We start from the raw sequence: 27,050 nt of genomic DNA, 5'->3' as shown, positions 1-27,050 counted from the left end.
GACACGAGGTGGGCGGGAAGGCGGTGAGGGGGTAGCAGAGCGTGAGGCGGTGCGCGCGCGGGGACACACGAGCGCGCGCACCCCCCCCACACCCCCCCCCCCCCCCGCCGCCGCGAGCGGCGGGAGCGCGCGCGCGGCTCGGGGCGCCCCCCAGCGGCGGCGCGTGGGCATGGCGGGGGGACCCCCGCGCGTGACCGCACCGAGACACGCGTGGGGCCGGAGACACGCGTGTGACAACGAAGTCCTGCGTGTCCACGGAGACACGGGTGTGAACACAAATACAGGCGGCTGTGAACAGGGACGCAACTTGCACACCCATGCACGCACACGTGCACACGCGCATACACGTGCCCGCACACACACAAACGCACAGATGCGTGCGCACCCATCCACGTGCACACACAACTACACGTGCGTGCACATACGTGCACGCAACACAGACTATGCACTGTGCACACACATGTACACACGCGTGCCCACAATCCTGCGCACACGCGCGCACACACACACAAACACACACACGCACTGGCGAACACCCCGCCCCCGAGGTGTCCCCCCGCTCCTCCCATGGAATCCGCCTTCCCTCTGCAGGAACATGTCCGTCCTCCCCCCACGGCGTCCCCATTGGCTGCGTGCCCCTCCCGCCCGCCTCCTGTGGCACAGCAGCCCGTGGGGAACCGATTTCGGGTGATTCCAGTGCTGTGTCCATCCCCAGCTGGAGCATCGCCTTCCTATGCCGCCCCCACGGCCATCGTGGGGGACAGAGGTTGGACACGTGGTGTCTCTTCTACCCCACTGTAGGGACACTTCACCCCACCCACGGGGCAGCTTTAGCCCATCCTGGAGAAATCTGCATCCCACTTTAGGGATCGACGAGGACAAAAGGACAGAAAGAAATGAAGGGGCTGCGGTCAGGGTCTGGAAGGAGGGCTGTGATACCCTGTCACATCCAGGAAGGGATGTCACCTAAGGGAACAGAGCCATCGGTGGCAGAGGCAGAAGTGGGACAGCTCCTGGCGGAGGACCATAAACCCTGCTCTGGGACTACTTTGCAGGATTAAAGGATTTCATCCCAGCATTAGAATCAGTGTTGGGAGCAGGATGGGTGCATTTGGTAGTTTGGGCAGTTTTTCACCCCGATTTTGGCAGCTCATGGAGTGCCAGAGCATGCCAGCACCAAATTCTCCGGGGACTTTTCCTCTGGGTATCAAATGCCCAAAAGCTGTCAGATTGGGCTGGGATGAAAGTGCTGCATTGATTTTGTATAATAAAGTGCTCCTTGGCCAGATGGCAGGAATGAAAGCTACAGCCCTGATGCATGGATGATGGGCAGACTAGGGGGTCCACTCTGGGGCAGTGCAAGGATGGCTGCAGGAGCCAGAGCAGCAGGATTCTGCCCCAGTCCCAGCCCAGGAACAGAGGGGCTCTGATACAGGCCTCATCCTGCATCCCAGCCTGGAATCCCACTTCAGTCCCAGCCTAAACTGGATCCTGCCCTAGGCCCAGCTCCCCCTGCTGCCAGGCTGGACATGGTCCGGACATGGCTCCTGTCTAGGCATGGGGGGCCCCAACCTGGCAGATAGAGATGAAAAGAGCATCCCAGGGGATTGGAGCATGCTGGGGTTCTGGAACATTTCAGGAGGGAACAGGGCACAGGGGAAGGAGAAGAGCAGCTGGAGCACTCAGAGGGGATCAGTGAATCCTGGGGCATTGGAGCATTCTGTGAGAGTGGAATATCCAAGAAGGGGCTGGAGCTTCCTGGGGAGTCAGAGCTCCATGGCCCAAGCTGGATTCTTCCCCTGACAGTGATTTTGGTGTTCATAAGTTTTAATTGGAGCTCCCCAGACCCCAACAAGGCCACCCACCAACCCGTCACAGGGAGGTTGACATATGAAATTTATTTAGGAAAACCAAAACCCACCAAAAAAAGAGAAATAATAATAAAGACGGAGCAGGAGGAGGAGAAACAGTAGGGGAAGGAGGAGGAGGAAGAGAAGGAGGAAGAAAAGAAGAGTAAGAAAATAAGGAGGAGGAGAGGAAGAAAGAGAAGTCATCTCCTCCTTAGGCTCCATTGGAGTCCAGAACAACCAGTGCTGCAAGACAGAAGGACAGAAAAGCTGGAGGAGGTTTGCACACCCACACACGCCTGTGCACACTCATGGGTGAGCTGGGCTGGGTGCAAACTGCACTCCTCAGTATCCAGAGGGGTATATACAGGGGCAGGAGCTGGGAAAGCATTGGCTACCTACACACACCAGCAGTAAGGGCTGGAAAAGTGGAATACAGCTGGGAAACGGGCATCCCTGTGTGCCCCCACCATGGTGTGGTACCCGGGATGCAGAACCCAAGTGCAGGACACCCCCACATCTATTGGATGGAGAGATCTGTGCAACATCAGGCATCCCTGGATCAGCACTGGGGTGCAGGGACTGTCTTTGAACAGTTGTACCTACTGGCACGTTGGTACCAGGGCTGTTCCAACGTCATGACAGGGATGGAGCTTCTTTCCTCCTCTTGCATCTTGGGGATTTGCTGCCTTCTGGGCACCCCTATGGCAATGTGGGATGGGGGGAAGGGCTTAAGGGGGGCTTGGAGGCAAAACCATGGGCCAGCAGACAGACTCAGTCACCAGGTGGGTCCCACCAGGGTTTGGGCAAAGCATCTCACTGAAGGCATCTCCGAGTAGGTAAGGCAAAAGGAATTCAGGTCACTTCAGCCACATGGAGCAGCTCAGCGTTGAGGTCTCCCATTGCTCCTGCAGACACACACTCCAGGTATCCCAAGAACACAGGCAAGTCATTGCTTACAAAGCCAAGGAGAGAAGCAGCCACTGTGCAGCCCAAATCCAGGAGGGACCTGCTGTGGCACCACTTGGGATGGTGCCATGGGTTACTGCAGAGGAGTGGGGATGGGGTGGCAAATGGCCCCATGTGAACTCTTGATCCCAACACAACCAACACCAATGCCAGCAGTGCTGGAATTTTACCATGCTGCTCCCATCGCTTTTCCCTGGTGTGGTGGTGGACTCATCCAGCACCCACAAGCTGGATGATGCAGCCTGAGGTCTCAGTGCACCCTAATCCTTCAATACTGAGCACACCTACTCAGCCCCAGCCCCCTCTTCAGCTCTGCCCCAGCAGACCAAGCTGCTCAGTACAGTTCCCCTGCTCATGGGTGTTTCAAGTGGCTTTGGCTGAGGTGCCGAGGATCACATACAGCTGGCCAGACCCTGGAGGCTGGTGGAGCCCCTGAGACTGAGGGGGTCCATATGGGTTGGGTTGTGGGACTGGAGAGACCACAGGAAGGCCAGCAGGGTCCCTGCACTGTGGTCTGTATGACACAGAGGAAGGCATTGGGGTCCATGCACAGTGGTCCGCAGGACCAGAAAAACCACAGGAGGTTGGTGGGGTGCATGCATGGCAGTCAGGATAAGAAGGGAGTCATGGGAAAACACCAGGGTCTGTGTGTGACCAGATCAACCATGGCAGACCAACAGCATCTGTGCGTGGTGCCAAGTGGGACTGGAGGGGCCACAGGAAAATGGCAGGGTCAATGCACGGTGGTCTGCAGGACCAGAGGGACCACAGGAGATCACTGAGGTTCATGTCCAGTGATCCCCAAGGCCAGAAGGATCCCAAAATGTCAGCAGGATCCGTGCACAGAGGTTGGTATGGCAGTTGTGAAGCCACTGTGAGCTAGGGATGCTCACGACATGGTCGCCAAAGAAGCTGCTTCTAGTGAGGAGGCGCCTGGGTGGACACCTCACAGGAACACCTGTGCTCCTCTGCTTATGGTAAGGGCATGTATGGGACCAGAAGGTGAAGGTGATATATGGGACCAGATGAAGCCTCTGTGGAGCACAGTCTCCCCTGTGCATGCAGACCAGCAGCGGGACCCTCAGCCTTGGCAAGCGTGTAGCCCTTTTAGGGGACATGGTTGTGTGGTTGCATGGGACTGGGCTATGTGAGCGATATGAGCTCACATGGATGAATGGGTTATGGGGCCCTAGAGGGGTGGGGCTTTTAGCCAACGGATGCTCCGCAGCTGCTAGGAAGAGGCTGCAGCAGGTTCTCTAGTGTGGAACCCAGCAGGGGATGCAGGCACATCCCCATGGCTGTGGCCATCCCACTCTGGTGTCTCTTCCCTCCTCCAGCTGGAGCCAACCTTCTTCTGTGGACCTGATCCGTGGTCCATGGCAACACCCCCCATATGCTCTACAGACCCCCCACAGCTCTCCCACTGCCCCTTGCCATCCTGCCCCACACCATCCCCCTCTGTCCTGCTAACCCATGCACACCCATGTCATGGTGACCAACCCCTCTGAGTGCTTCCACCAAGGACATAATTCTTATTGTCACCCCATGGGAACAGGACCTGCAGTCTTAAGGCAGCTTAAAGCACATCCATCCCCCAGCCCCACTGTGTCCTTTGGTGCTCCAGCCACCAAGGCAGTGTCCCATGGACCACTGGGTGAAGGGGACACCTGAACACCTGCCCCGGAGGGAGGAGATAGTCACCCAGTGGTGAGGAAGGAACAGTGGCGGCTGCTGGCAGCACACAGCTGTTGCCATGGTAGTCCAGATTCACCGATATCCCCCCAAACCTCCTCCCCACAGGCTGGGGGATGAGGCTTGGGGCTGCTCCCAGCCCAGCCATGGCTGTGGCCCCCCATCGCCTTCTTCACTCGGCCCCAGTCTCAGGCTGCCCCACCTCAGATTCCAGGCAGCCATTGAGCTGGGGGTCAGGGGCCTGTGGGTCATATTCCTCATCCAAAAAGTCCAGGGAGTTGTTACTGGGCAACCCCCGGATGGTGAATTTGTGGGAGACCTTGGTCCACTGCTCCCGGTTGCTGGCCACCCGCTCGTAGAGCTCCGCTGCCTTGGGGAAGAGGTCCTGCAGCAATCTGGGGAGTGGGGGACACGTTCAATCAGCACAGGGCTGCACCCCCTTACTTTGATGCAACCCCCTTAGTTGAGTGCAACCCCCATCCCCACTGCTTGGAACGCCCCCCAACATCTGCAAGACTCGCCACACAGCACCCCATCCCACCCTAAGGGAGGTGGGGGTGGCAGGGGGTCCTCCCCATCCCAGTGCCAGCACCGGGGCTCACTTGTAGATGGGCATGGCAATGTGCTCCATGAAGCTGATCTGCAGCTCGGGGATGTAGGCCTTCTCCCGGTCCATCATCTCAAGCGGGCTGTTCCCCATGGCTTTCTCCTGCATGGGGGGCAAGGAGGGTCAGTGCCAGTGGTGCTTTCCCCCCATTCCCAGGCAAGGCTTCTCTGCTCACTGCCCACACCTCCATCCCATTGATGCTTTCTAGGAGCATTGGCCAAGCCCAGCCCTGTTAGGTGGTACCTACCAGGTCACCCTGGGAGAAGAACTCCTTGTAGATCAGCTCCTGCAAGAGACAGGTGTCAGCACAAGGGGTGCAGCCTGGGATGATACCCCATCCCCACTGCCCTCCAGATTCCTCCCCACAGCTCTGAATCAAGCAGGGATGTGGTCTGGCTTGGAGGGACTGGGTTCTGCATGGTCCAGGGTCCTGCATGGAGGAACCCACTCCATGAGAGGCAGGTGTGTCCCTGGGGATATGCAGGTGTCCTAGGTGGGTTGTGAGGTGGCACTCAGGGGGTTTAGCTCCATCATGGTGTGGTACTCACTGCAATCTTCCTGGTGGTCTTCCAGCCCTTGGTCTGGTCAGATAGGTCACAGGAGGTCATGAGCAGGCAGAGCAGCAAACTGTGGTGCTGCTTGTTCTTGGGGTCATATCCCACTGTGGGCAGAGTGTGAGGCAGGGGTTGGGATGGGAAGCTCAGGACAGAGCTCCATAGCCCCCATCATGCCATATGTGAGCACTTTAGGGACAGCCAGAACCTTCTGTGTCATGTCCCAGCCTCTATCACCCCTGAAGTAAGAACCTCCTGTGCCACCTCCCAGCCTTGGTGGGGTGAGTTCCTACCACCCCTCAAATCCCAATCCCAATCCCAATCTCCATCCCAGGATCTTCACCTTCTGCCATTTTCTGGAGATCCTTGAAGATGCGGAGGTGGTGGGCCAGGTCAGTGGCTAAGATGATGTCCCGCATCAAGTCCAGCATGCGCTGGTAGTCCTGTGGGCAAGGCAGCTGCCGTGACCAGCTCTGTGCCCCTGCCAGCTCCCACATCCCCTAGGATCCAGGGATGGGGAGCAGGAGGTCTGGAGAGGATGCAGGGGCTCAGCACGGGCAGGGGGTGGCATGAGAGAGGTGTTAAGGTGGAGGGCTCACCTTTCTGGAGAAGTGGTCAAAGATGTTGCAGCCTTGGCTATTGAGGATAGCAATGGCTTGGGCAAAGTGATGCCTCTGTGGGAGAAGCCAGGACCATGAAAGCAGGCAGGGAGCAGGCAAGGATGCTGCCACGCAACCAGAACCCAGGAGTGATGGACAATGAGAGATTTGGGGCATCTTACCTCCATGACAGAGCCCTCTGAACTGTAGAGCGCAGCCAGGACTGATTTCTGCAAGGTAGAGCAGCCAGAATGATGGAACTATGGGGTGAAGACCCCCACAGCTGTCCCCATACCTCTCCTTCCCCCTTGCCCATCCCAGCTCTGGGCTCAGCTCACCGAGGCCACCTGGAAGGAGTTATTTGTTCCTCTGTGGTCCAGGTCATGGCACATGCAGGAGATGAAGAGGGCAAAGATCTCGATGTCTCTGGGGAGGGAGAGGAGGGAAACTGAGGCAGGCAGGAGAGCAGGGAGCACCCCAGCCAGGCCAGGGGTTGGAGAACAGGCGCAGGGATAGCACCTGGCCTTACTCCAGGTAGTTAACGAGCTCCAGGTTCTTGTAGAGCAGGTAGCAGAAGTGGGAGACGGAGAACGCATGCATCCAGTTGTGGTAGGGTGGGTCACGGTACCCCTTCTTTACCATCAGGCAGAACCTGGACAGGGCAAAGCCATGCAGGGTGGGTCTCACCCCACAGGGACCTCCACCTTGCCAGGTGTCTACCAGGCAGGCACAGGCATGGGGATGGGGATGAAGATGAGGATGGGATGGGGATGGGACCGATAGGGACAGGGAAGACAGACAGTTATCTGCATGGGGGTGGGCATAGGGATAGGGATGAGGATTCAGACAGGAGACAGAGAAGGTGGACTGTGATGAGAAGGTGGATAGGGACAGGGACAGGGACATGGGTGTGGACAAGGATGGGGAAGGAGATGGAGGGGATGAGATAGGTGGATGGGGATGGAAATGAGGATGGAGACAGGGAAAGTGGACAGTGATAAGGTCTCACCTGGTGAGCGTCTGACGGTCCATTTTGTAGTTGTTGATGAAATTCATGTCTTGGAGCATGCTCAGGATGGCCTGGCAGAAGGGATATGATGAGTGGCAAGGAATGACCATGCCAGCAAGGTTCCCCACAAGTCACCCCTCCCCCTGCTTAGCAGGAAGATGCTCAGACGTGCAACCCTTCACCCCAACACCCCAGCACTCCAGGTTTAGGATATATGACCTGACCAAGGCCAGGCAGGGGATGGTGGCAGTTGAGAGTTGTCTCTGTGGTCCTCACCATGGAGGTGTCATCCTCAGGCAGTGAGCGTGGTGTGTAGGTGAAGCTGGCAAAGTTGGGGTCAATGGTGGACACGGGCTGGATGCCCTCACTCAGCAGTTTGGTGTACTCATCATCAGACACCTGCAGGAGCCATAGCCAGTGACCCACACTGTGACCAGGTCACCAGGTTGTCCCAAAGGCCACATGAACCTCTCACCAGCCAGTGAGAGCAGAGAGCCCTAGGGTATCACCCAACCACCACCCAACTGTGTGACCACCCTGGGATAAAGCGTGGGGGCACCATGCTGGCAGCAGGGGTCCCCAGCCCTGTCCTTGTCCTCATGCTACCTCACCTTCATGTGGTACATCATCATCTCATTGGCCAGGTGGCTTCGGTACTGTGCCTCATTCACCTTCTTGTACAGCAGGGACTGTGGGGCAGGATCAGGATATGGGAGTGCTGGGGGTGGGCAGACACCCTCCAGCACCCCAAAGCTCACCCTGGCACCAGAGCACATCTTTGTGCTCATTAATTCCCTTCCCATCTCATGGCCACCTCCGCTTGTCCCCAGAGAATAGGTACCACACAAACACATCCCCCCATCCCCATCCCTCTGTGCTGTGGCAGAGCTGGGAGCCCACCTTGTGTGTGACACCCTCCAAGTGGAGGACCCCTCAGTACATACATGGGCGATGCTGATGCCGCAGTAGATGGAGAAGGCAGTGGCCAGGTCCTCGTCGAACTTGCTGAACCAAGGGCCGTTGATCTTGTTGACCAGCTCTGCCACCCCAATTACCTCTGGAGCAGAGGGGGGACAGCAGGGGTATCAGGCCCTTGTGCTGGGAACAGGATCATGTCTGTATGCTGGGGACAGCACTGTGTCCGTGCGCTTAGGACAGGGGTGTGGCCAAGTAGCAGGGACAGTGGGATGGGGACAGCATGACACCCACATTCTGGGGACAGTGCCCAGGGGCTGGGACAGGTTCATGCCCAGGGACAGTACCACGTTCATGGTGGTGGTACATGATCATGGACAGGATCGTGCCCACATGTAGGGTACATGATTATGCCCATGTGCTCAAGGACAGTGCTGAGTGTCTGTATTATGCCCATGGGCTGGGGGACAGTGCTGAGTGTCTGCACGGGGACAGGATCATACCTAGGGACCATGCTGAGCCATGGACTAGGATACTGTCACGTTTGTGTGCTGGGGTCAGTGCTGTGTTTGTCTGCAGGGGGACAGGATCACACCCAGGAACTGTGCCCTTGTGCCAGGAGACAGCACTGAGCCCAAGGGTCAGGACAGGACCATGCCCACATTTATGTGACAGAATGCTGCCCTGATGCTGGGGACAGGACTGTGACTGTGGGACTGGGACAGGGTCATGCCCATGTGCTGGGGCAGTGCTCTGCCTACAGGCTGGGAACAGAATGGTGCCCATGGGCTGGGGACAGAGCGGTGTTCACATGCTGGGGACAGTGCTGAGCCAGGACTGCGCCCCTGTGCTTGGACAGGATTCATGCCCACAGGCTGGGGATGATGCTGTGCCTGTGCCTGCGTGCCAGGGACAGTGGCATGTCCACGTACCAAACCACCATGTGCTGACTAAGACACCTGCTGTGCCAGACCTGTGCCACCCTCTTCCCAGTGTGCCCCCATCACTCTCTCACCCTGGCTCTCATTCTTGATGGGGAAGCAAAGGATGTTGCGGGTGCGGAAGCCGGTGCTGTCATCCACCCCACGGTAGAAGAGCGGGTGTGAGTAGGCATCCTTGATGTTTAGGATCTTGCCAGTGGTGGCCACGTGCCCAGCAATGCCCTGGTCTGCTGGGATGCGGATCTCGTAGCTCTGTGGGCAGGGGAAGAGGATCACCAGCAACCCTGGGGGGAGGGACACAACCCCAGGCCCCCCAATGCCATCCTGTGCTCACCTCGTCATCCACCACTCCACCATCGAACACCTTGGCCACCAGCTCGTGACTGAGCCGGTCCAGCAGGAACACAGAGCATCTGCAAGACACACCGCTGCCATTCTCACCCCCAGGGGGGCTCAGTGTCCCCCCTGTGTCCCCTCACCCACGTGCCCCACCACTGCCACTCACATCTCAGCATTGCTGAGGTTCCGGGCCTCCGTAATGATCTCCTGCAGCAGGACAGAGACATCATCTGCAGGGGTAGTGAAGGGTCAGGGACCCCCAGCCAGGCAGCACTGCCCCCTCATTCCTCACTCATGCAATGAAAGCAGAGGGGAGGGTTTAGCTCAGGGTCCTGGCAGGAGGTCTGGGAGGCACAGAGGGCTGGGGGCTGTGTGGGGCATGTGCACGTGTGAGCAGCATGTACATGCATGCAGCAGTGCACACACACAGCTGCACACGTGCACACGTGTTTCTAAGAGCTCTATGGTCATGCTACATGCATGCATGCAGCCATGCAGCATCAGTGCATGCCAGGTTCTGTGCCAGCTCATATCACCCTTCTGTTACCATTCCCCAGCAAGGGGACAAGGTTCTCCCTGGCTGGGGACAGAGACCCCATTGCCACCACCCTCCAGGGCTGGGGTTGGGGGGTGGTCATCCATTCCCCATTCCACTCCCTCACCATGGGTGCTCTCCAGTGCACCTACCCAAGTGGGTGAAGAGGTTCTTGGCCACCTGCAGCAGGGCCTGAGGGGACAGAGAGAATGCCATTAGTGACTAGTGCAAGATGTGGCACACACACGCATGTGGTACGGCCCTGCACATGCTCACCTGGCACTCACACTTGAGCTTCTGCTCCTTCTGGAAGGCCAAGGTGCTCGTGAGCACTGTGGAGGTGTAGCAGAAGCAGTGCTGGATCTTGTGCTCATCCGTGTCTGTGTAGCTGGCGAGGGCACACCTCAGTTGTCCATCCCCATCGGTCCCCCCCTTCTCCATAGTGACAAATGGTCCAGCACCCCAAAAGTGAGGGGGTGCAGGCCCACAGAGAGTCCCAGCCAAAATGCTGCTCACCTCTCCCCACTCAGTTTGTTGAAGGCGCAGGCCAGTGCCACCACCTGGGAGGTGGCCCGGCTAATGACAGGGACACAAAGCATGGAGGTGACCTCACAGCCCAACATGCTGCTCAGCTGCTTGTGCTCCTCCTGCAGGGAGAGGCAAGATGGGGCTAGAACCAACACCTCTGGCCCACTCCAGGAAGCCCCATGGGACACTGGGGTGACACCCAGGTCCCCAGGTGTGCAAGGTACACAGCTGGTACCCACTTCACTGATGTCCTTCAAGGTGATGGGCTTCTTATCCTCCACCACCTGCCCCAGGCGCCCAAAGGTAAGCTGCAGGGAAAGGGAACATGTTAGTCCATGGCACCATTGCCCACCCCTCTGACCTCCCAACCCCTCACCACCTCCCCCTGCTCACTGAAAAGCTGATTTCCTCATCCAGGACACGGTCCCCCACCACCTGGAAAAGATGGGAAGGAGTGGGTGCCCATGAGGAAGACACCATGTCAGGGGGTGACTGCAATCCTCTGTGGGGGTCAGGGTTGGGGACTGTCCCAGTGGCACCTACCTGGCAGAAGAGCTGGTGGTTGTCCTCAGAGACGAGCAGGAGGCAGCAGCACAGAGACTGGGTCTCCTGCTTCAGCTGGGGAGTAAGGGGAGGGTCAGCACCCCAGCCTGCCCCGAGCACTCCTCAGGTAGAATCCAGCCCCTCCTCTGCTTCCCTGTGCCCAGGGCGCCCACACATGCCACAGAGAACTAGATGTCTCCCCCCAGAACTTCCTCCCCATGACTGAGCAGGTTCACTCTGGAAACTACTGATGGCAAGCGGAAGGAAGGCTGTTCTGTCTGGACACTACTGAGAGTAATACTGAGGTACAGAATAATAGAGAGCAGGAGAAGAACCTGTACGTTCTCTTAAGGAGTTTTTGGGAGGAGAGTGGCACGGTTAACTCTGGAGTCTACTGATGGCTGTTAGAAGGCAGATCATTCTGGTCACTACTGATGACTCTCAGCCAATGCCTGAGGCTTTACTTGGCTTTGGGGGATTTTCTTGTTTTGAAATAAAACAGGGCTCCCTGGTGTGCCCTGGAGCTGGGGGCAGATGGGGACAGGGTGGAGCAACTACTCACGTAGTTGATGACCTTGAGCTGCAGGGAGGCGGCATCCAGGTCATACAGCTCACCTGTATGAGGGTCACAGTGCTGTGAGGGGCTGAGCATGGCTTCACCCTGCCCACACAGCCCACCCTTCCCAATGTCCCCCCACTCACCACAGAGCTGCAGGATCTTGCAGTCTAGTTCATTATAGCTGCTGTCAGGTGCCTTCTCAGGCTTGGCCAGAGAGGTCTGGGAGGAGCTGGTGGAGAGGCTGACCTGGGGCCAGGGCTGCAACTTCTGCAGGGCTTGCAGGCGCCGGAATGCCACCAGGGCCTGCAAGGTTGGGCAGAAGGGACAAGGAACAGCAGGGCTGGGAGAAAGGGTGGTAGGTCCCCAGGTGGCAGATCCACAGTTCAGAAGGAGTCACTCACATGTCTCTCTAACGCATGCAGGTTCTGCTCATCTGAGTCACTCAGCTGGCCACAGTGTACCTGGAGCAGGAGTGATGTCAGGACCCTCACGTCCAGGTCCTGTCCCCAGAACCCTGCCCACGTTCCTCCACTCACCAGGATGACGCATACCACGGCCCCACAGTTCTTGTCCACCAGCGGGATGATGAGCACTGCAAGCAAGAGAGTGTTGGTCCCAGGTGGGCCCCAGAGACAGCCCGGAGCTGTGGAACTCATGCATGTCCCCATTTAGTCCTGATGTGTCATAACCCACCCAGCTAGGCAGCCAGTCAGCCAGCCATCTATCCATATTCTTGTCCCTGAGAACATCCCTCAGCCCCAGGGTTCACTGTCCCTCATGCCTCCATCCTGCTTCTGCCCACCTGTCGATGCATCCAACACTCACCCACACACTGTTGTTTCAGACACTGCCTCTTACCACCCATGGACAGACCATCCATCCATCCATCCATCCATCCATCCATCCATCCATCCATCCACCCATCCATCCATCCATCCATCCCATCCATCCTCCATCCCATCCATCCATCCATCATCCATCCATCCATCCATTCCTCAGCTCCATCCATCCATCCATCCATCCATCCATCCATCCATCCATCCTTCCATCAATCCATCCACTCACATCTCAATCCCCCTCCCTACCTATGCCCATACCCCCATCTATGTCCACCAAGCCCACCCTTCCCACAGCTCCCACCTTGTGTGCCAGGGGCCAGGGGCGCTGCCAGGGGTCCCAGGTGCTGGCCAGGGAGCTCGGCAGGGAGCAGCCCCCCACATTCCAGCCGCTTCTGCTTCTGCACAGCATCTCTGTGGGGACAGGGATACTTTGAGCACCCCCTAGGAAGGTAAACCCCCAGGAAGGGGCAACCCCTGGGCAGAGACACCCACGGGATAGGGACAGGCTCAAGGACTGTGCAACACATGTGCGTATGTGTGTCCCTGCAAGCATGCACAGCCCCTGGACACAAATGTGTGTCTTCCTGCACACACGCAGCCCGTGGCAACGTGTGTCCCTGTACATACACATAGCCCCTGTGCATGTGTGCACATCCAGGATGGGAAGGGAAAGCGGATGGCCACAAGTATGGAGATGGAATGAGGCTGGAGATGGGGACAGGGATGGAAACCCTCCTGCCTTCCATGCACGTGCCTGTTCGTGCACAGCAGCTGGGCCACATTTGTGTGCCCGTGCCCAGGGCTGGGGAGGCGGCCGAGCTCACCTGAGCTTCCCGTTGTGCGGCAGCTCATGGGGGGGGTCATCGCAGAGCAGCCGTGTGTCCCCATCCAGCAGGTAGATATAGACATGCTCCTGGGGGAGAGGGACAGCACACACGTGTGCGCAAACGTGTGTGCACACCCGCGGGTGCACAAGCACATATTCACAAATACATCCCTGCTCACGCACAGAGTCACATGCAGGTGTGCGCACGTGCCTGTACACGTGTGCACCATTCACACTCAGCCATGGCTGGGGGGCCCCATGAAATGGCACTGGCACTATGCCCAGCCACCACTAGCATCAGGGTCACCACGATCAGGGCCACCAGCACCCTGGGGCCACTGTGAGCACCAGAGCCACATCACCCCAGGCTGAACCCCAGCATCAACCAGCATCAACCAGCAGATAATCCACTCTCTACTCCCTCCTGGGCTCCCCACAATCCAGGGGGTCTCAGCAACCCCATAACCCCCACCCACCCAAGGAGGATGCTCTGCTCCACATTCTTCCCAGCCCCCCAGGGAATGTAGATGCATCCCCCACCTACCACAGCGGGCAGCAGAGTGACAAGGGCGTGGCGGAGGGCATCACGCAGGGTGGTGGCATCAAGCGCAGCACCCAGGCTCAGTAGAGCATCCTGCAGAAAGACAAGAGCACAGCAGGGGATTACTGGAGCTTGATGTCCTGGAGAAGGGCACTGCAGCACCCATCCTCTCTGACCCCTGCCATGGCACGGGTCCTTCTGCTCCCAGACCCCTTGTTGTGGCCTCCAGTCTGCCTGGTGCCTTTTGTGGAGCCAAATCCTCCTGTGTTGGTCAATGTCCACCATGTGGGGAGGGGGGAGGTCCCTAAAAGGGAGAGAAGGCTTTGGCACTGAGCCACACTGCCCTCTGTGCTAGCCATGCCATAAAGCACCAGTGGGAAGAGAAATGGGACAAGGAGAGGGATTAAAGCTCATCTGGGGATTACAATCCCATGGAGGGACAGAGGTGTTAGGATGGACATAAGGAAAAACTGGGAGAGCACAGGGGGCTCTGTGGTGTGACCCTCCCAGCTCTGCTCCTGCCTCCAGCCCTTGTCTGGGAAACTGGGATAAGGATGATATTATGATGGAAATAGCAGATGCTCCAAATCAGACACTAGATAATGGTGTTGGGATTTGCTCCTTCTCTGGTCCCAGCTTTGCCAGGTGGCTCCAGGCTCTGTTCCTGATAACCAGACCTGGGGACTGTCATGCACCCCATGACTCCATCCAGGACAGCAGCCCCTTGCAGGGCCATGCTACCCACCCAGCCTGGGAGCATACTTGGCCATGGGGTCAGATCCAAGTGGCACTGGGAGCGTGGCCAGTGGTGAGGGTGCTTCCAGCTGAAGACATCGGCGCTGGATGTTATTCCAACAGGGCCGCATCTCCAGTCACTTACTCACACTGGAGACACATGCACTGTAGAATACAGCCAGGCCTCAGACAGGTGGCTGTCCTGCCATCCCTCTGTCCCACCAGATGCTCCAGTGTCCCCCCCGGGGCAGGGGAAGATGGGGCACAGCCTGAGTGGATCCCTTGGGTCTGCTTGGGGCATCAAATGCCAGTGGCATTTTTGGTGTGGGAATGGACAGGTGTCAGCTGGATATGGGTGGTGGCTTTATTAGGCCTAGGAATACAGGTCCATCCCTGAAACAGTGAGGGGAAAGCTGTAGGAGATAAAAGAAGATGTTCCCAAGCCAAGGAGACAGCAGCAGATGCTGGCAGGGGGATTTGCAGCCTAGAAAGAAGGCAGAGAGAGCGAGGGTGGGCTAGGAAGGACATCACACTCCTTCCACTTATCCCACTCATCCTGCTAAACTGCTTCTCCCACTCATCCTGCTCATTCCACCCAGCCTATTCACTATATTGATCCAGTTCATCCAACTCATCCCATTTGATGGCTCATCCCACTCACCGGCTTGTCCCACTCATCCTGCCCATCCCACTCACCCTGTTTGTTCCTTTCATCCAGCTCAACCCACACATCCCACTCAGTGGCTCATCCCATTCAATGGCTCATCCCACTCCTTCCACTCACCCCACTCATCCTGCATATCCCACTTGCTCAGCCCATTAATTCCATTTGTCCCATTCATCCCACTCCCAGTCCACCTCCTCCAGCCCAGAGCAGAGGTTTACACCAACACCCTCACCTGCTGTCCCCAGCCCCGAGGATGCTGCAGACTCACCCTGGGGACTCTGCTAGGACAGAGCCTGGGCCTAGAGCCAGCATAGCCAGAGTGACTGCCACAGCCATGTCCTGGTTACTGCCATGGACAGGCTTTCCCTTTGCTGTGGAGTCCCCTGTGTCCTACTCCCAGCAATCCATACCATCCAGGCACTACTCCAGTTTGGGTGGGGGCTCCTTCGGATCCATCACTACTCCACAGATGTCGGGGTCTTTGGATGAGGCTGCATTGGCACACACATCCCCAGCACCAGTGGAGAAATGAAACCATCAGCCACCCCATGCCTGTCACCAGGAATGTCTCCAGGACCCACCAAGCCTTCTACCTGCACCCAGTGGGGACCACAGCTCTCCCAGGGACAGCTCCCAGCACCTGCTCTGCATCCCAGTTTCTGTGGAGGGCAGAGCTATGGTAACACTTCTCAAGTGGGCACGGGGTTAATTAACTTCATTAAAACAGGAGAAAGCATAGAGGGATTGTAATTCCTAGCTGCTGGAGCAGAGTCCAACACCCTCATCCCAGGGGCTGCACACCCAGCAGCTCTGGAGGGAAATGCTGTCTGAAAATGGGCATGGAGAAAGGGCTTCGGAGACAGATCCAAGGACAGGGTGTGGAAAGGGGACACAGCATGGCACTGCTGACAGCCCCAGGAGCTGAGAATGCTGCTCCTGCAAAGCAGGTGAACAGCACCCTGTCCTGTCCTGTCCCCACGATGCACACACGTGGCTCTGTGAAGTGCCCACCCATGGACTGTTGCCACCTTTTCTCTGGCCTGAGAGGACAAGGCTACTGATGTCACCCTGCCAGACTCCTGGAGCTGACACGGTGACCCATGGGACCTCAATGCTGGCAGGAATTTTGCCAGCTCTCCTTGGCCAGCATCCCATGGTGCAGTGCAACACCAGAGCCATATCTGCCTCAATATTCCCACTGGAGCCAGTGGAAGATTCATGACACCAATTTATCTCCTTAGAGTAAGGGTTTGTCTCTGATCCAACACAGACCCCCCAACTCTAGCAAAGCCAAATCCTGCCACAGACCAACCTCCAGAGCACTACCTGCTCTCTCCCTCATGGAAAATGGCCCTTTTCCTCCCCTCCTTTTTTGCCCCTCTTTTTCCCTTTGGATAGCTGCAGAAGCATCCTGTCCCCATGCGTGTGGTGGTGGAGACCCCCAGCACAAGCTCCCAAGCCTGCATCCCAGGCTTCCATAGATCCTGCTGGGATTTAAAATCAGGTATTTTTAGCAGAGGGAATTTACCAACAGTGAAAATATGACTTTTTTCAAGAGGATCAGCAACATCTGTCCTCTGACCCCCCCACCACCAGCAGCTGTGGAAGCTTGGTTTGTCCTCCCTGGCACCCCCATCTCCTCTGGATGTTTATGAAACAGAGAAATCCCATCCTGGCCAGCTTCCTCTCCAGAAAGGTTCATTTCACACCTGCCATGCGGAGGGTGGGGCCTAGAAGAGGAGGACACTGATGTCACAGGGTCTCAGGTCTCTGAGCTTGCACCCCTTCTCCTGGTCCTGCTCCTGGGAGATGAATGGAGGCTCCCCCAAGGGTGAGGAGGAACCTCCTGGCAGTAGGTAGAGGCTGGATCCAGTGCAGTGAGGCACCCACTGGGATGTTCAGCCCACTTGAGGTTACCTGGACCTTGGGGTCTCTCTCTGAGGGGGGACACACCTGAGCACTCAGTGAGTAGAGTTGGTATGAAGAGAGCTGAAAGCTCAAAACCGGGACCTGCCACACACTGGACACCTCTTTAACCATGGGAAAACAGGCACGGAGAGCCAGGCAGCAATACCAGGTGCCTAGGAGCATCTGAGATGAGAGAGCTGAGCAGAGCTGTAGGACCTCCACCCTGCCTGGCAAGGGGATGCTGGGCTGGGGAGGCCCCAGATGGATCCTGACGTCGCTGCCAGAGCACCCATGGGTGCTGGTTCTACAGCGGAATGCTGGCAGCAGCCCAGGCTTCAGTGGCAGACTCCTGCCACAACCCTCCCCAAAGAAGCTCGAGGAAATGAATCATCTCCCTGCCAAGCTTCCAGCCCAGCTTTGCTGTAAAAACTCCAAGTAAATGATCTGCCAGAGGTGACTGCTTGAGCTTGAGGCATCCATGATACAGTGAGCCCTCAGAGCTTACTCGGCTCCTGCCCTCCAGTGGGACCTTATCCATCTGTGAATGCAAGGAAAATGAGCCCAATTAATTTTGGCAGTGGATTAGTCTATTAGCCCCTGTCTGAGCAATCACCTTTGGGATGGAGCTGGACATTGCTCTGTCTGGACAACTTCACCCCCAGTTGCAGGCCCCAAATCAAATTAGAGCATCCAAGATGCTGAGTGCACAGCTCTTGGTGCCTGGTACATCCCCCTACCCACAGCCCATGCAGATGCTTCTCAATGGATTTTACAGGTTCAGATTGCAAAGGGATTGGGATGCTTGGGAGTGCAAAGCACAACAAGGAGGAGTCTGGGGCACAGCAAAGGACCCCCCTGCTGCCTGTCTCACCAGCCCCAATGTCTCTCACAGAGGGTTTGCAGTCTTCAAGGACAGAGTGCTCCCCAGGGAATTCCCTACCAAGCAGAGCCCTGGATGAGGAGGGTGGCCATGTAGTCACCTTGTTGCAAGGCTGAGAGCCAGTGCTGGGGGCTCCCTCCCACTGTGGTCTCTTCAGATAGGATGCATTTTTAGCCACCAGCCTCTGGATCTTGTTACATTTGACAGGTGAGAAGCAAAATCCTGGGAGGCAGCCTACCTCCACCCTCACAGCCCCTCACCACTCCTGGGTCTCACCCAGAGGGTGCCTGGGTACCTGTCCCTGTCCAAGGGCTCCCCATCCACCACAACGCTGCAGGCAGACACACCCATCCTCTCTCCCATGCCCCAGCTCTGCCTTTTCCCAACCCTTTCCCCTTCCCAGGGAAAGATATGGAGAAACTTTTTCCCCTCCTGCCTCCCCTTCAAGGAAGAAGATGATGTTCCAGGACCCTCTTTTGCCCCCCCACCCATCACACCCAGAGCTGTTTCCAAGTGCATGGGGACAGATGTCCCTGCCTTTGTCACCTCTCCAATGCACGGCTGCAGAGTGACAGCACCACGGGGAGCAGCTGATCCCCCTAGGCCCCCAAACCGAGCCACAGCTGCCAGCAAACACCCGGCCTGCACCCGCACCACCCTGCCCAAGCATTTGCCGAGCAATCTGGCGGCATTAAAAATATCCCAAAATATCCCTGAGCCATGATTCATCCTCCTCTCCCACCTCCAGCAATGCTGAGCCGCCCCAGCCCCGTCCAGTTCTGGGGGGCTGCTTTCCCCTGGCTGCTCGGCCTCGTGCTCCGGCCACGGTGGGTAAATATAGCCGAGCTCTGTCTGTGTGTTGGCAACGCCAGGCTAACAACCAAGGGGCAGGGCCAGGCAGGAGATCACCAGCTTCTGACCCTGGGGTATGAATGGGGAAACTGAGCTAAGGAGCAGGGAAGCAACTCCTGAAGGCAGCACAGTTACCACTCTGTTGTCACCAGCTGTACTGTGGGCAGAGTGACACTGCTAAAACCCTGTCACCCCGTCCCTGTTCCCTGCACTGCTCCTTCTTCCCGGCCCAAAGGCACGATTTCCCAGGGAATCCTCCCCACAGAGCTGGGGAATAGAGACAGCAGCCCTGTTCCCACCCTCCCCCCACCCCGGAGCATCCCTGAAACCCTTCAGCTTTGCCACAGGTTGTCACACTGCTGACACCCTGTCACCCTGTCTCTGTCACCCCCAGCACTGCTCCAGGCTCCTTCCCTCTGCCCCACAGTCACAATTCCCCAGGAAATCCTCTCTGTAAGGGTGAGAAAACAGAGGAAGTATCTCTAGTCCCCCAGAGAAGAACCCCTGATAACCCTCCAGCAGTATCCCTGGAGCAAGGTCCAGGGCAACAGAGGATGGAGGGATGGATGGAAGGTAGAGCTGGCAGCTCTGCCCAACTCCAGCTGGGAAGCCATCCATCCATTTCCTCCCAGCACCGCTCTTAGTTCCAAATTACATTGCTTTAATCTAATCAGGCAGCAACAACCTGTAACACGGTAGCTCCTTAATTACCTCATCTTTTCCAGGGGGATAATGAGGGCAAACAGGAAGGAAACACTTCTGGGATATCTCTTGTCTCCTCATGGTCATTTGCCTGGGGTCCTATTGCAACATGGATGGGAAGCAAGGGCTGAGGTGCAGGACCCTGTCATGGAGCTACCCTGGCACCCAGTGATCCAGGCTGAGGCTTCCAAGGGCTGGAGGACACAAGTCTGTGGAATTAGCCATCCCAAAAATTCACACAAGTAGCCCTGCATGCCTACCTCAGTTTCCCTTTCTGTGGAGGTTTCTTGCCTCAGTTTCCCTACCAGCAAAGGGTCATGGCCATGCAAGACCTGCCTGGAATGGCAGTAGAGTTTGGTTTAGGTGGAATGAAGAGTACTGAGCCCACTGTCTCCCTGGAGCTTAGTGCATCCCTTACCCCCTCCTCCTCCTCCTCATCCTCACCCACACATCAGCCTCGCTGGAGCCTGGCATGCTCACACTGCACAGGACATTTGCACAGACCATTTGCACATGCAGTTTTGACAGCCTGGAACCAGACAGATGCCACTCCCTGAGGACCCCACACATTCTGAGTGGCATGTTTTGCTGAACCAAGCAAATTTCCTAACCTCTGGCAGCTCACAAGCCCTTGGGGTGCTCCTAGTCTGTCCTCCCACATCCTGGCCTGGCCTCCCGGGGCCAAGAGAACTGGGCTGGAGTCAAGGTTGCTTCCTGTTGATGTCCCTTTGTCGGGCAGGACAAATCGGGACAGCAGCCACAGTCCTCAAGGATTTCCGTCCCCAGAACATCGTGGCCTTCTTGGAACAGCTGGCTCGGCCACTAGCCTAATGATCTGTCACTAGTTTGTCACTAATTAGTTCACTATTCTAAGAGAAGGTGGTGAGGGCTGGGGGCCTCACTGTCACTTGTCTCTAAGCCACGTCAGAGAGGGGGAAAGGGACCCCACTCAGCCCCACGTCACTTGTCCCTAACTCATGTCAGGGAGGGGCACATGGACCCTCCTACAGCAGCTACAGGGAAACTGCCCCATGGTTAGGAGAATCACTGGTATGCAGGTGCCTTCACCCCAAAGGACAGAAACATCCTGGCACCCAGCTGGCACCAAGCTTTGGGTGCTGGCAGTGGCAGTGCTGGGAGAGAGGCGGCATGATGTGCATTCCTGGGACATGGCATTGCTGGAAAAACTTCCCTAGCATATAGTCCCCTTCCCACCCACACTGGCTGGGTTTCCAGGACTTTCCTAGATGTTTTCTGGTGGATTAGCCATGCAGGGGTCTCAGTGCCTGGCTCTACTTGCGACCATCATGGCAAAGCTCTGGGGATGAAGCCAGAGAGGGCTTGGGGGACATCTAAGTCCCCTGGGGGGATAGGAATCAGTGGGATGGGAAAGGAGATGCAGCGTTCCCACATCCATCCGTGCATCCCCTCCTGGTATGGCTGGCGCTAATGGGATCTGCACAGTGATTAGGGACCTCATTTATCAGTCTCTGATGGGATCTGGGAAAATTGAATTCCTGGCCATCTGCAGCTGGGGAGGAATTTGATTTGGGCAGTGCTCCGGAGCAGGGTGTGGGGGGCTGGGGGCTGCCAGAGCTGCCCCCACCAGGGGATTCCACTCTGTCTGTACAGGGACTGCTCTTATTTTCCATGCCTGAGAGGGTTTGATGGTGGGATGCAGCTCTTAATTGCCGTGAAGGGGTCTAGGAATTGGGGGTAGGGGGGAGGGTCTCACTACTCAGATGGTGAAATTGAGGCATGGCCAGGAGAAGACCAAAGCCCATTACAGGGCAGAAAGAATCACAGTGCTGGTGTTTAATGGGTCAGCACGCAGACAGGGGTCTGGCCTCCAGCCTCCCCTTATCTAGGGTGGGGGTTCCAAAGTTGTGGCCAGAGCATCCAAAGGTGCCAGACTCCCTGCATCTGCCAGAGGCAGGCCAGAAGCAGTGATCTCTCCTGCACCAAGAGGAGGGAGACTCGAGAGCTAGCTCTATTCCCTGGCATTTTCCACCCCATGGCTCCCTCAGGCAGGTCCCCACCATCCTCTCCCCCACATCCACGGAGTGGCTAGGGTGGGTATGCAACAGGATACCCAAATCCTTGGACTCAGCTCCCAGAGGACCACCCTCCAGACCCAGGCTTGCAGGGGATCCCAGCCCACCACCTCCCTGCTAAATGTCACAGCTTGACTCCAAAAAGCCAAGGTCACCCACGGGGCCTATCCCGTTCAGGGGGAAGATGCCACCATGTCATCCTGCAACGGGAGGATCCTGTCCCAGCGTCTCACTGCCCAGGGTGCAGCAGGACTAATTCCCTCTGTGTGCAGCAGGACTAATCCCCTCCAACTCATTCTGCTTGGGGTGCAGCAGGAACATCCCCATCCCAGCTCCACTGCCTGGGGTCCAGCAGGGTACTCCCACTTCAGACCTCCCTTCCCAGGTGATGTCATGAGGCATGAGAGCACTGGAACGTATATCCCAAACCCCACTGCCCCTCAAAAACCAGCACCAGGCCACTGCAGTGCCAGCACAGGCTGATTCCACTCCTGCAAGCAGTGACTCCTCGACCCCTGGCCTGTGGGGACCGCCTGGCTGGGAAACTCTGGGGTGCACCCACCGATCCCAGTTTGGGGATCCAGCTCTACCTCCCGGCCCTCTGAGTGTGGGAGGAAGCCAGCCCTGCTGCATGTAATGGAAAGAAGCCGCCACGGCCCTTTCCTCCCCTTTATTGCCCTGCTGATGTGTTTGTGTCTGCCAGAGGAAGCGCAAGGACAAACGCCCGCATACGCCTGTCCCCTCACTGCCCTCAACAGGTCCTCAGCCCACTGAACGTGGCTGGGCCCACACAAGGGGAAACTGAGGCAGGAGGAGCCCCACGATGCTGGCTGAAGCCCCCCCAATCCCTGGCAGGTCAGTAAAGGTGCCTGAGTATCGTCCCCCAGAGCCCCCTCCCAATCCCTGGGGACAGTGGGCGCCTCCCCAAGCCCCTCCTGCTTCTCCAGGCTGTGAACACGTATCAATTACTGCTTGATTCATGATCCACTCTGCAGGTAATTGCATTGGAGCTCATGGCAGGGAGGGAGAGGAGGAACAGACGTTCTCAGCTTCACCCCACTGCAGGGTGTTGCAGGGTAATAATGCCACAAGCCCTGTATGCCCCATATATGCCCCCCTAGGCTCAGGGATGGGAGTTCCAGATGCAGTCAGTGCCCAGAACACCAATGGGGACAGGAGTCCTGTGGTATTTTGTGGGGGATGAGCTGTTCCTCATCTACCCTGCGCTGGGATGTGCTGAAGAAAGGGCAGGATCCATCCCTACCACTCACTCCTCATACATCCTGAGTCACATCCCATTGCCACAGCCAGGAATGGCTGGGGCTGCATCTTGGCCCCACAATGTGATCCACTCCTCCTCATCGCTGCCACTCCAGCACTGGTGGTCTGGGAGAAAACCAGTCTGCCCACTCCCCCCCATATGGGTATGGGTGTGTTTTGGCCCCCCCAGGCTGGGAGCTGTGGCTCCCTTCCCCCCCTTCCCCCCACCCCAGATCCCCTTGGGGGGCTGTGTCCCGGATTCAGAGCCTGCCCTGCAGTCAGCGCCCTCCTAGGTCGGGGCCAGAAGGGTTCTGGAGGGCTGGGACCGACAGGGATCACAGGGACCCCCATAGCACTGCACTGGGCGGTGAGGAGTGTCGCATCCCACCCCCGTGCAGAGCGACAGCTCCGATGTCCTCAAGCCGCCACCTTCCCATCCGGAGGGGGAGGGTGGGCTCATTTCCCCCCCGCCCGGGGCACACTGGCCCTGCTCAGCTTCTTTCTCTCCGTCAGCAGCTTTCGGCAATTTCCCAGAGAGCGTTTCCTTCCCTTCGTTTCCCAGCTTGAATCTCCAGGTCCTCGCTCCTGTCTTGAACCCACAGCCCCCTGGAACCCCCCAAGCAGCTGTACCCGCAGCGGGACCAAGGCCGCGGTTCTTACACCCAAAACCATCGGCACGCAGGTCAGGGATCCATCCAGGCGAACAGGCAGTTGCAAGAGGGGAAGAACCCCCCTCAAGTCACCCCCTCCCCAAATTTGGGTGCGCTCGAAGGTGCAGGAGCGGGAAGGACCAAGTGTTTTCCCACCCACATACTGGGATGCAGCCTCCATCTCTCCAAAATGTGCAGCTGGTGTAAGGAGGGTGGGGGGCTCAGAGCTGAGTCCTGCTGAGGGTGCTGAAGGGGCTCCGTCCTTCCCAGCACACCCACCCCGAGGTCTGGCGGCAGGATGGAATACGCAGCCGAGCTCTTGAGGCTCCCACTGCCAGAGGGGCGAGGGGACACAGGGAAGGGGGGACTCCAACCCCCCAGAAAAACCGAAACCCCCAGACATTCCCAAGCACATCGCACCCCAAACGCCCCAGGACAGAATGGACCCCCAGCCCGAGGCCACAGATCCCCCGGGACCCCCAGGGTATCCCTTTCCCCAGGGTCGCTCACAGTGTCCTGGAGAGTCCCCATGGCGCGGCCCGACTCCTGGCACGGCTGCCGGAGGGCGTGAGGGTCCCCTCGGGACCGGGCCGGCCCCCCCTCCCTGCCAGTCCAGCCCATTTCCTCCCGGGATCCCGCCGGGATCCGCACCCCCCAGCCCCCTGCTCCTCCCTGCGGGAAGCCCAGCGTGTGCTCGATCCTCGGGGTGCGGCCGGGGGTGGGGGGTGTGGGGGGCGGGACGGGGACGACGACACAAAACGGCACCGTCGCCCTCCGCCTCGGGAGCCCCCGTTGTGCCTCAGTTTCCCTGTCAAGCTCTCCCCGTTGGCGTTCAGAGCCCCCCACCGAAAAGGGGGAGAGAAGCGGGTGCAAAGGTGCTCGGGAGAACCCCCTCCGCCCTTGGTGCGGGAAGGGATGAGGAGTCCGAGCACGGCGAAACGGGAGCCCCGACTCCCAACCCCGCCCCACAGCATAAACACGGGGACCCCCACCCACCCCCGGGACCGAGCGGGAGGGGAGGTCGTGGGAATGGGGGTCCCGGGGGGAGAGGAGGCGAGTCGCGTGTCGTGGTTTGGGAGGGGAGGAGGGCTGAGGGTCCCGGGTGGAAGAAGAGGTGCTTGGGGGTGGGGGTCCCCAGTAACAGGGCAGGTGAATCGAGTGTCCCAGGTGTCAGGGGACGTGGGTCGGGGTCCCGGGTGGGAGCGGAGGCGAATCTGAGTTCCCGGGTGGGACGGGGGGAGGTGGGTTGAGGGTCCCAGGTGAGATGGGTGATAGCTGGGATTGGGGTCCCGAATGGGAGGGGATGCGGCTGGGGATGGAAATCCCGGTTGAGAAGAGGAGGGTCCCGAGTAGGAGGGAGGTGCGGGGGACCCCTCGGGGCGGAGGTCCCGACGTCCCTACCTGTAGCGCCTCAGGGCCGGGAGCGGCGTCCCCCGCCCGCAGGAACCCGCGGCTGAAAAAGCGAAGGAGCGCGATGAGGAGCCGCGGCACCATCCCGGCACCATCCCGGCACCATCCCGGTCCCGCGCAGCCCCGCACCGCCCGCGGGATGCGGGCACGCCCCCGCCGCGACACGCCCCGTCACGACACGTCCGATCGCGACACGCCCCGCACCTGCTCTGCGGGGCAGCGGCCCCGCGGGGCTCTAAGGAGCGAGGATGGGCGGGGGGTGAGGGGTGCCGGGGGGATCGGACATCACTGTCCAGCGTGGGATGGGGGTCCCCGGCGTGGGGCGGGTGGTCCCGATGTGGGAATGGGTCGGGATGTCACTCCCCAGTACTGGGAGGGGGTCAGGAATAGGAGTCCCAGTGTGGGGTGCTGAAGGGGAAACCGGGGTGGGGCGGGGGTGCCCATGTGGGGAGAGGATCAGGGCGTCGCTCCCCAATTTGGGGAGCTCCGCTCTGGAGAGCGGGGCTGGCAGTCTCTCCTTGTGGGGCAGGTGCCGGGTGTGCCGTCACGGGTCTGGTATTTGGGAGGGCGACAATCTCCCTCCGTGTTAAACCCTCCCCTCTCGGGGATCGGGCCAGGAGTTTCCCCCTTCCCCTTCTCCCTTCTGGGGCATGTTTCACCTCCCAGTAAAACGACCCCTCCCCCCTAAAAGGCTGCGCCTCACGTTTGGGTTGGGGCGGTCTTCCCCTCATCCTCCCTGATGGAGGGGCCGAAATCTCATCCCATCCCTTGCCCTAAGGTAACTCTGATGCAGGGCTCAGTAGAGAAAGTCTTCCCTGCCCCCCATCCTAGAGGATACTGAAGGGGGTCCTACCCAGCAACCCGCTCTTGGATAGGGGGGAACCCTCATCTTGGGGACACCTTATAGGGTCTGTTGGCCCCTACCCTCCTATATTAACCTTCAGTGAGGAGTGCCACCTCCTCCCCTCCTCCGCCCCGACATAAGTACCAGGATTTCGGGATGCTGTCCCTATCCCAATGGCCCCTAGGAATCTGAATGGAGGGTCAACGTGCTCAAATCGTCCGTCACACGATGGCCACACGCCACACGGTGAGAGGGACACCGGCAGTGCGACAATCTCCATCTCTCCTCCTCCGGGCAGAATAAGAAGTTCTGGTCTGGGGGAGGATGGCCTGATCTTCCTCCGTATTCCGGGACTCCCTCCCGTGTCCCTGCACCCCTATACCCTCGCCTCTCCATGTCCCTGTGTCTCTGCATCCCTGTGTCCCGCTCCCTGTCCAGGCACTCCCGTGTCCGCGCACCTCTCTGTCCATGTCCCCAGGGCGCTCCTCAGGGACAGGGTGCTCTGAGGTTTGGCTGGGGGCTCGTAAAGGACTCGAACCTTCTCTCATCGTCTCTCAACCCTCCTTAGGACAGGCGGTGATAAGGAAATGCCACCTCGAGGCGGGGGCCAAGCATGGTAGGATTTAGGGACACTCCGCATGCTACGCCCTCCACCTCGCTCCCGGCACCCCGACCCGCAGGATGCCGGGCCGGGGAGGCCGGAGGAGGGTCAGGGTGGCCCGTGGAGCCGCGGGGACATCTAGTGGCCAGGGCCACCAGGAGCTCCCGGCCGGTCCCGGACATTCTGCCCCAGCCACCCCGGCCTCCGGTGGTCCTGCCCTGGGGGCGGCACAGGGCGGCGGGGGTGGCACAGGATCATGAACCCCTCAAGCCGACGCAGCCCCCCCAGAGCAGCGCCTGACAGTGCCCATCTTTCTGACGGGACAGCACCAGAGCCGCCAGATCCCCAAAATCAGGGTGTGGAATCTCCTGCTATGGGTTCACCCTGCTGCAGGTACCAAGTGTCACCCCAGCCCGGCCAGGTCCTGCTGGCACGGATGCGGGTCCAGGGATCCGTGAATAAAGTAGGTGGGAATAGCAGGTGGGGCCAGCAATGGGGAAAGCCCCAAGGAGCTGGGTGCTGGCAGGATCCATGTCCTGGCACAACCCTGTCACCAGAGCTGCCCACGGAGCAGCTCACAGCCAGCACAGCTGCCCAGGGAACACAGAGGCATTGCTGGGCACAGGGACACAGCACGGAGCTGT

At 58.6% G+C, this 27,050-nt stretch overlaps 1 protein-coding gene across 1 annotated transcript in view; it reads right to left on the bottom strand.

The window, feature by feature from the left end:
* Positions 1–1,879: 1,879 nt before the first annotated feature.
* Positions 1,880–27,050, bottom strand: part of PDE2A (phosphodiesterase 2A) — a 43,582-nt gene continuing 18,411 nt past the window's right edge. The window contains exons 2-31 of the mRNA XM_021532453.4: positions 24,953–25,004; positions 13,847–13,936; positions 13,301–13,389; positions 12,778–12,887; positions 12,174–12,229; positions 12,039–12,098; positions 11,781–11,940; positions 11,641–11,693; positions 11,079–11,153; positions 10,929–10,970; positions 10,775–10,843; positions 10,524–10,654; positions 10,284–10,395; positions 10,160–10,199; positions 9,639–9,702; positions 9,468–9,546; positions 9,208–9,385; positions 8,222–8,334; positions 7,889–7,966; positions 7,554–7,676; positions 7,278–7,348; positions 6,798–6,920; positions 6,607–6,694; positions 6,451–6,498; positions 6,269–6,343; positions 6,013–6,112; positions 5,664–5,776; positions 5,363–5,401; positions 5,111–5,217; positions 1,880–4,903 (exon numbers count right to left, since the gene is read on the bottom strand). Of these exons, the coding sequence (XP_021388128.2) occupies positions 4,681–4,903; positions 5,111–5,217; positions 5,363–5,401; positions 5,664–5,776; positions 6,013–6,112; positions 6,269–6,343; positions 6,451–6,498; positions 6,607–6,694; positions 6,798–6,920; positions 7,278–7,348; positions 7,554–7,676; positions 7,889–7,966; positions 8,222–8,334; positions 9,208–9,385; positions 9,468–9,546; positions 9,639–9,702; positions 10,160–10,199; positions 10,284–10,395; positions 10,524–10,654; positions 10,775–10,843; positions 10,929–10,970; positions 11,079–11,153; positions 11,641–11,693; positions 11,781–11,940; positions 12,039–12,098; positions 12,174–12,229; positions 12,778–12,887; positions 13,301–13,389; positions 13,847–13,936; positions 24,953–25,004 (2,761 nt within the window). The 3' untranslated portion in view covers positions 1,880–4,680. The remainder of the gene's footprint in view (positions 4,904–5,110; positions 5,218–5,362; positions 5,402–5,663; positions 5,777–6,012; positions 6,113–6,268; positions 6,344–6,450; positions 6,499–6,606; positions 6,695–6,797; positions 6,921–7,277; positions 7,349–7,553; positions 7,677–7,888; positions 7,967–8,221; positions 8,335–9,207; positions 9,386–9,467; positions 9,547–9,638; positions 9,703–10,159; positions 10,200–10,283; positions 10,396–10,523; positions 10,655–10,774; positions 10,844–10,928; positions 10,971–11,078; positions 11,154–11,640; positions 11,694–11,780; positions 11,941–12,038; positions 12,099–12,173; positions 12,230–12,777; positions 12,888–13,300; positions 13,390–13,846; positions 13,937–24,952; positions 25,005–27,050) is intronic.

This window comes from Lonchura striata, chromosome 1 (genome assembly GCF_050655825.1).
Source record: "Lonchura striata isolate lonStrDom1 chromosome 1, ASM5065582v1, whole genome shotgun sequence".
Taxonomy (NCBI): domain Eukaryota; kingdom Metazoa; phylum Chordata; class Aves; order Passeriformes; family Estrildidae; genus Lonchura; species Lonchura striata.
This window is presented reverse-complemented; position numbering and strand designations above follow the sequence as displayed.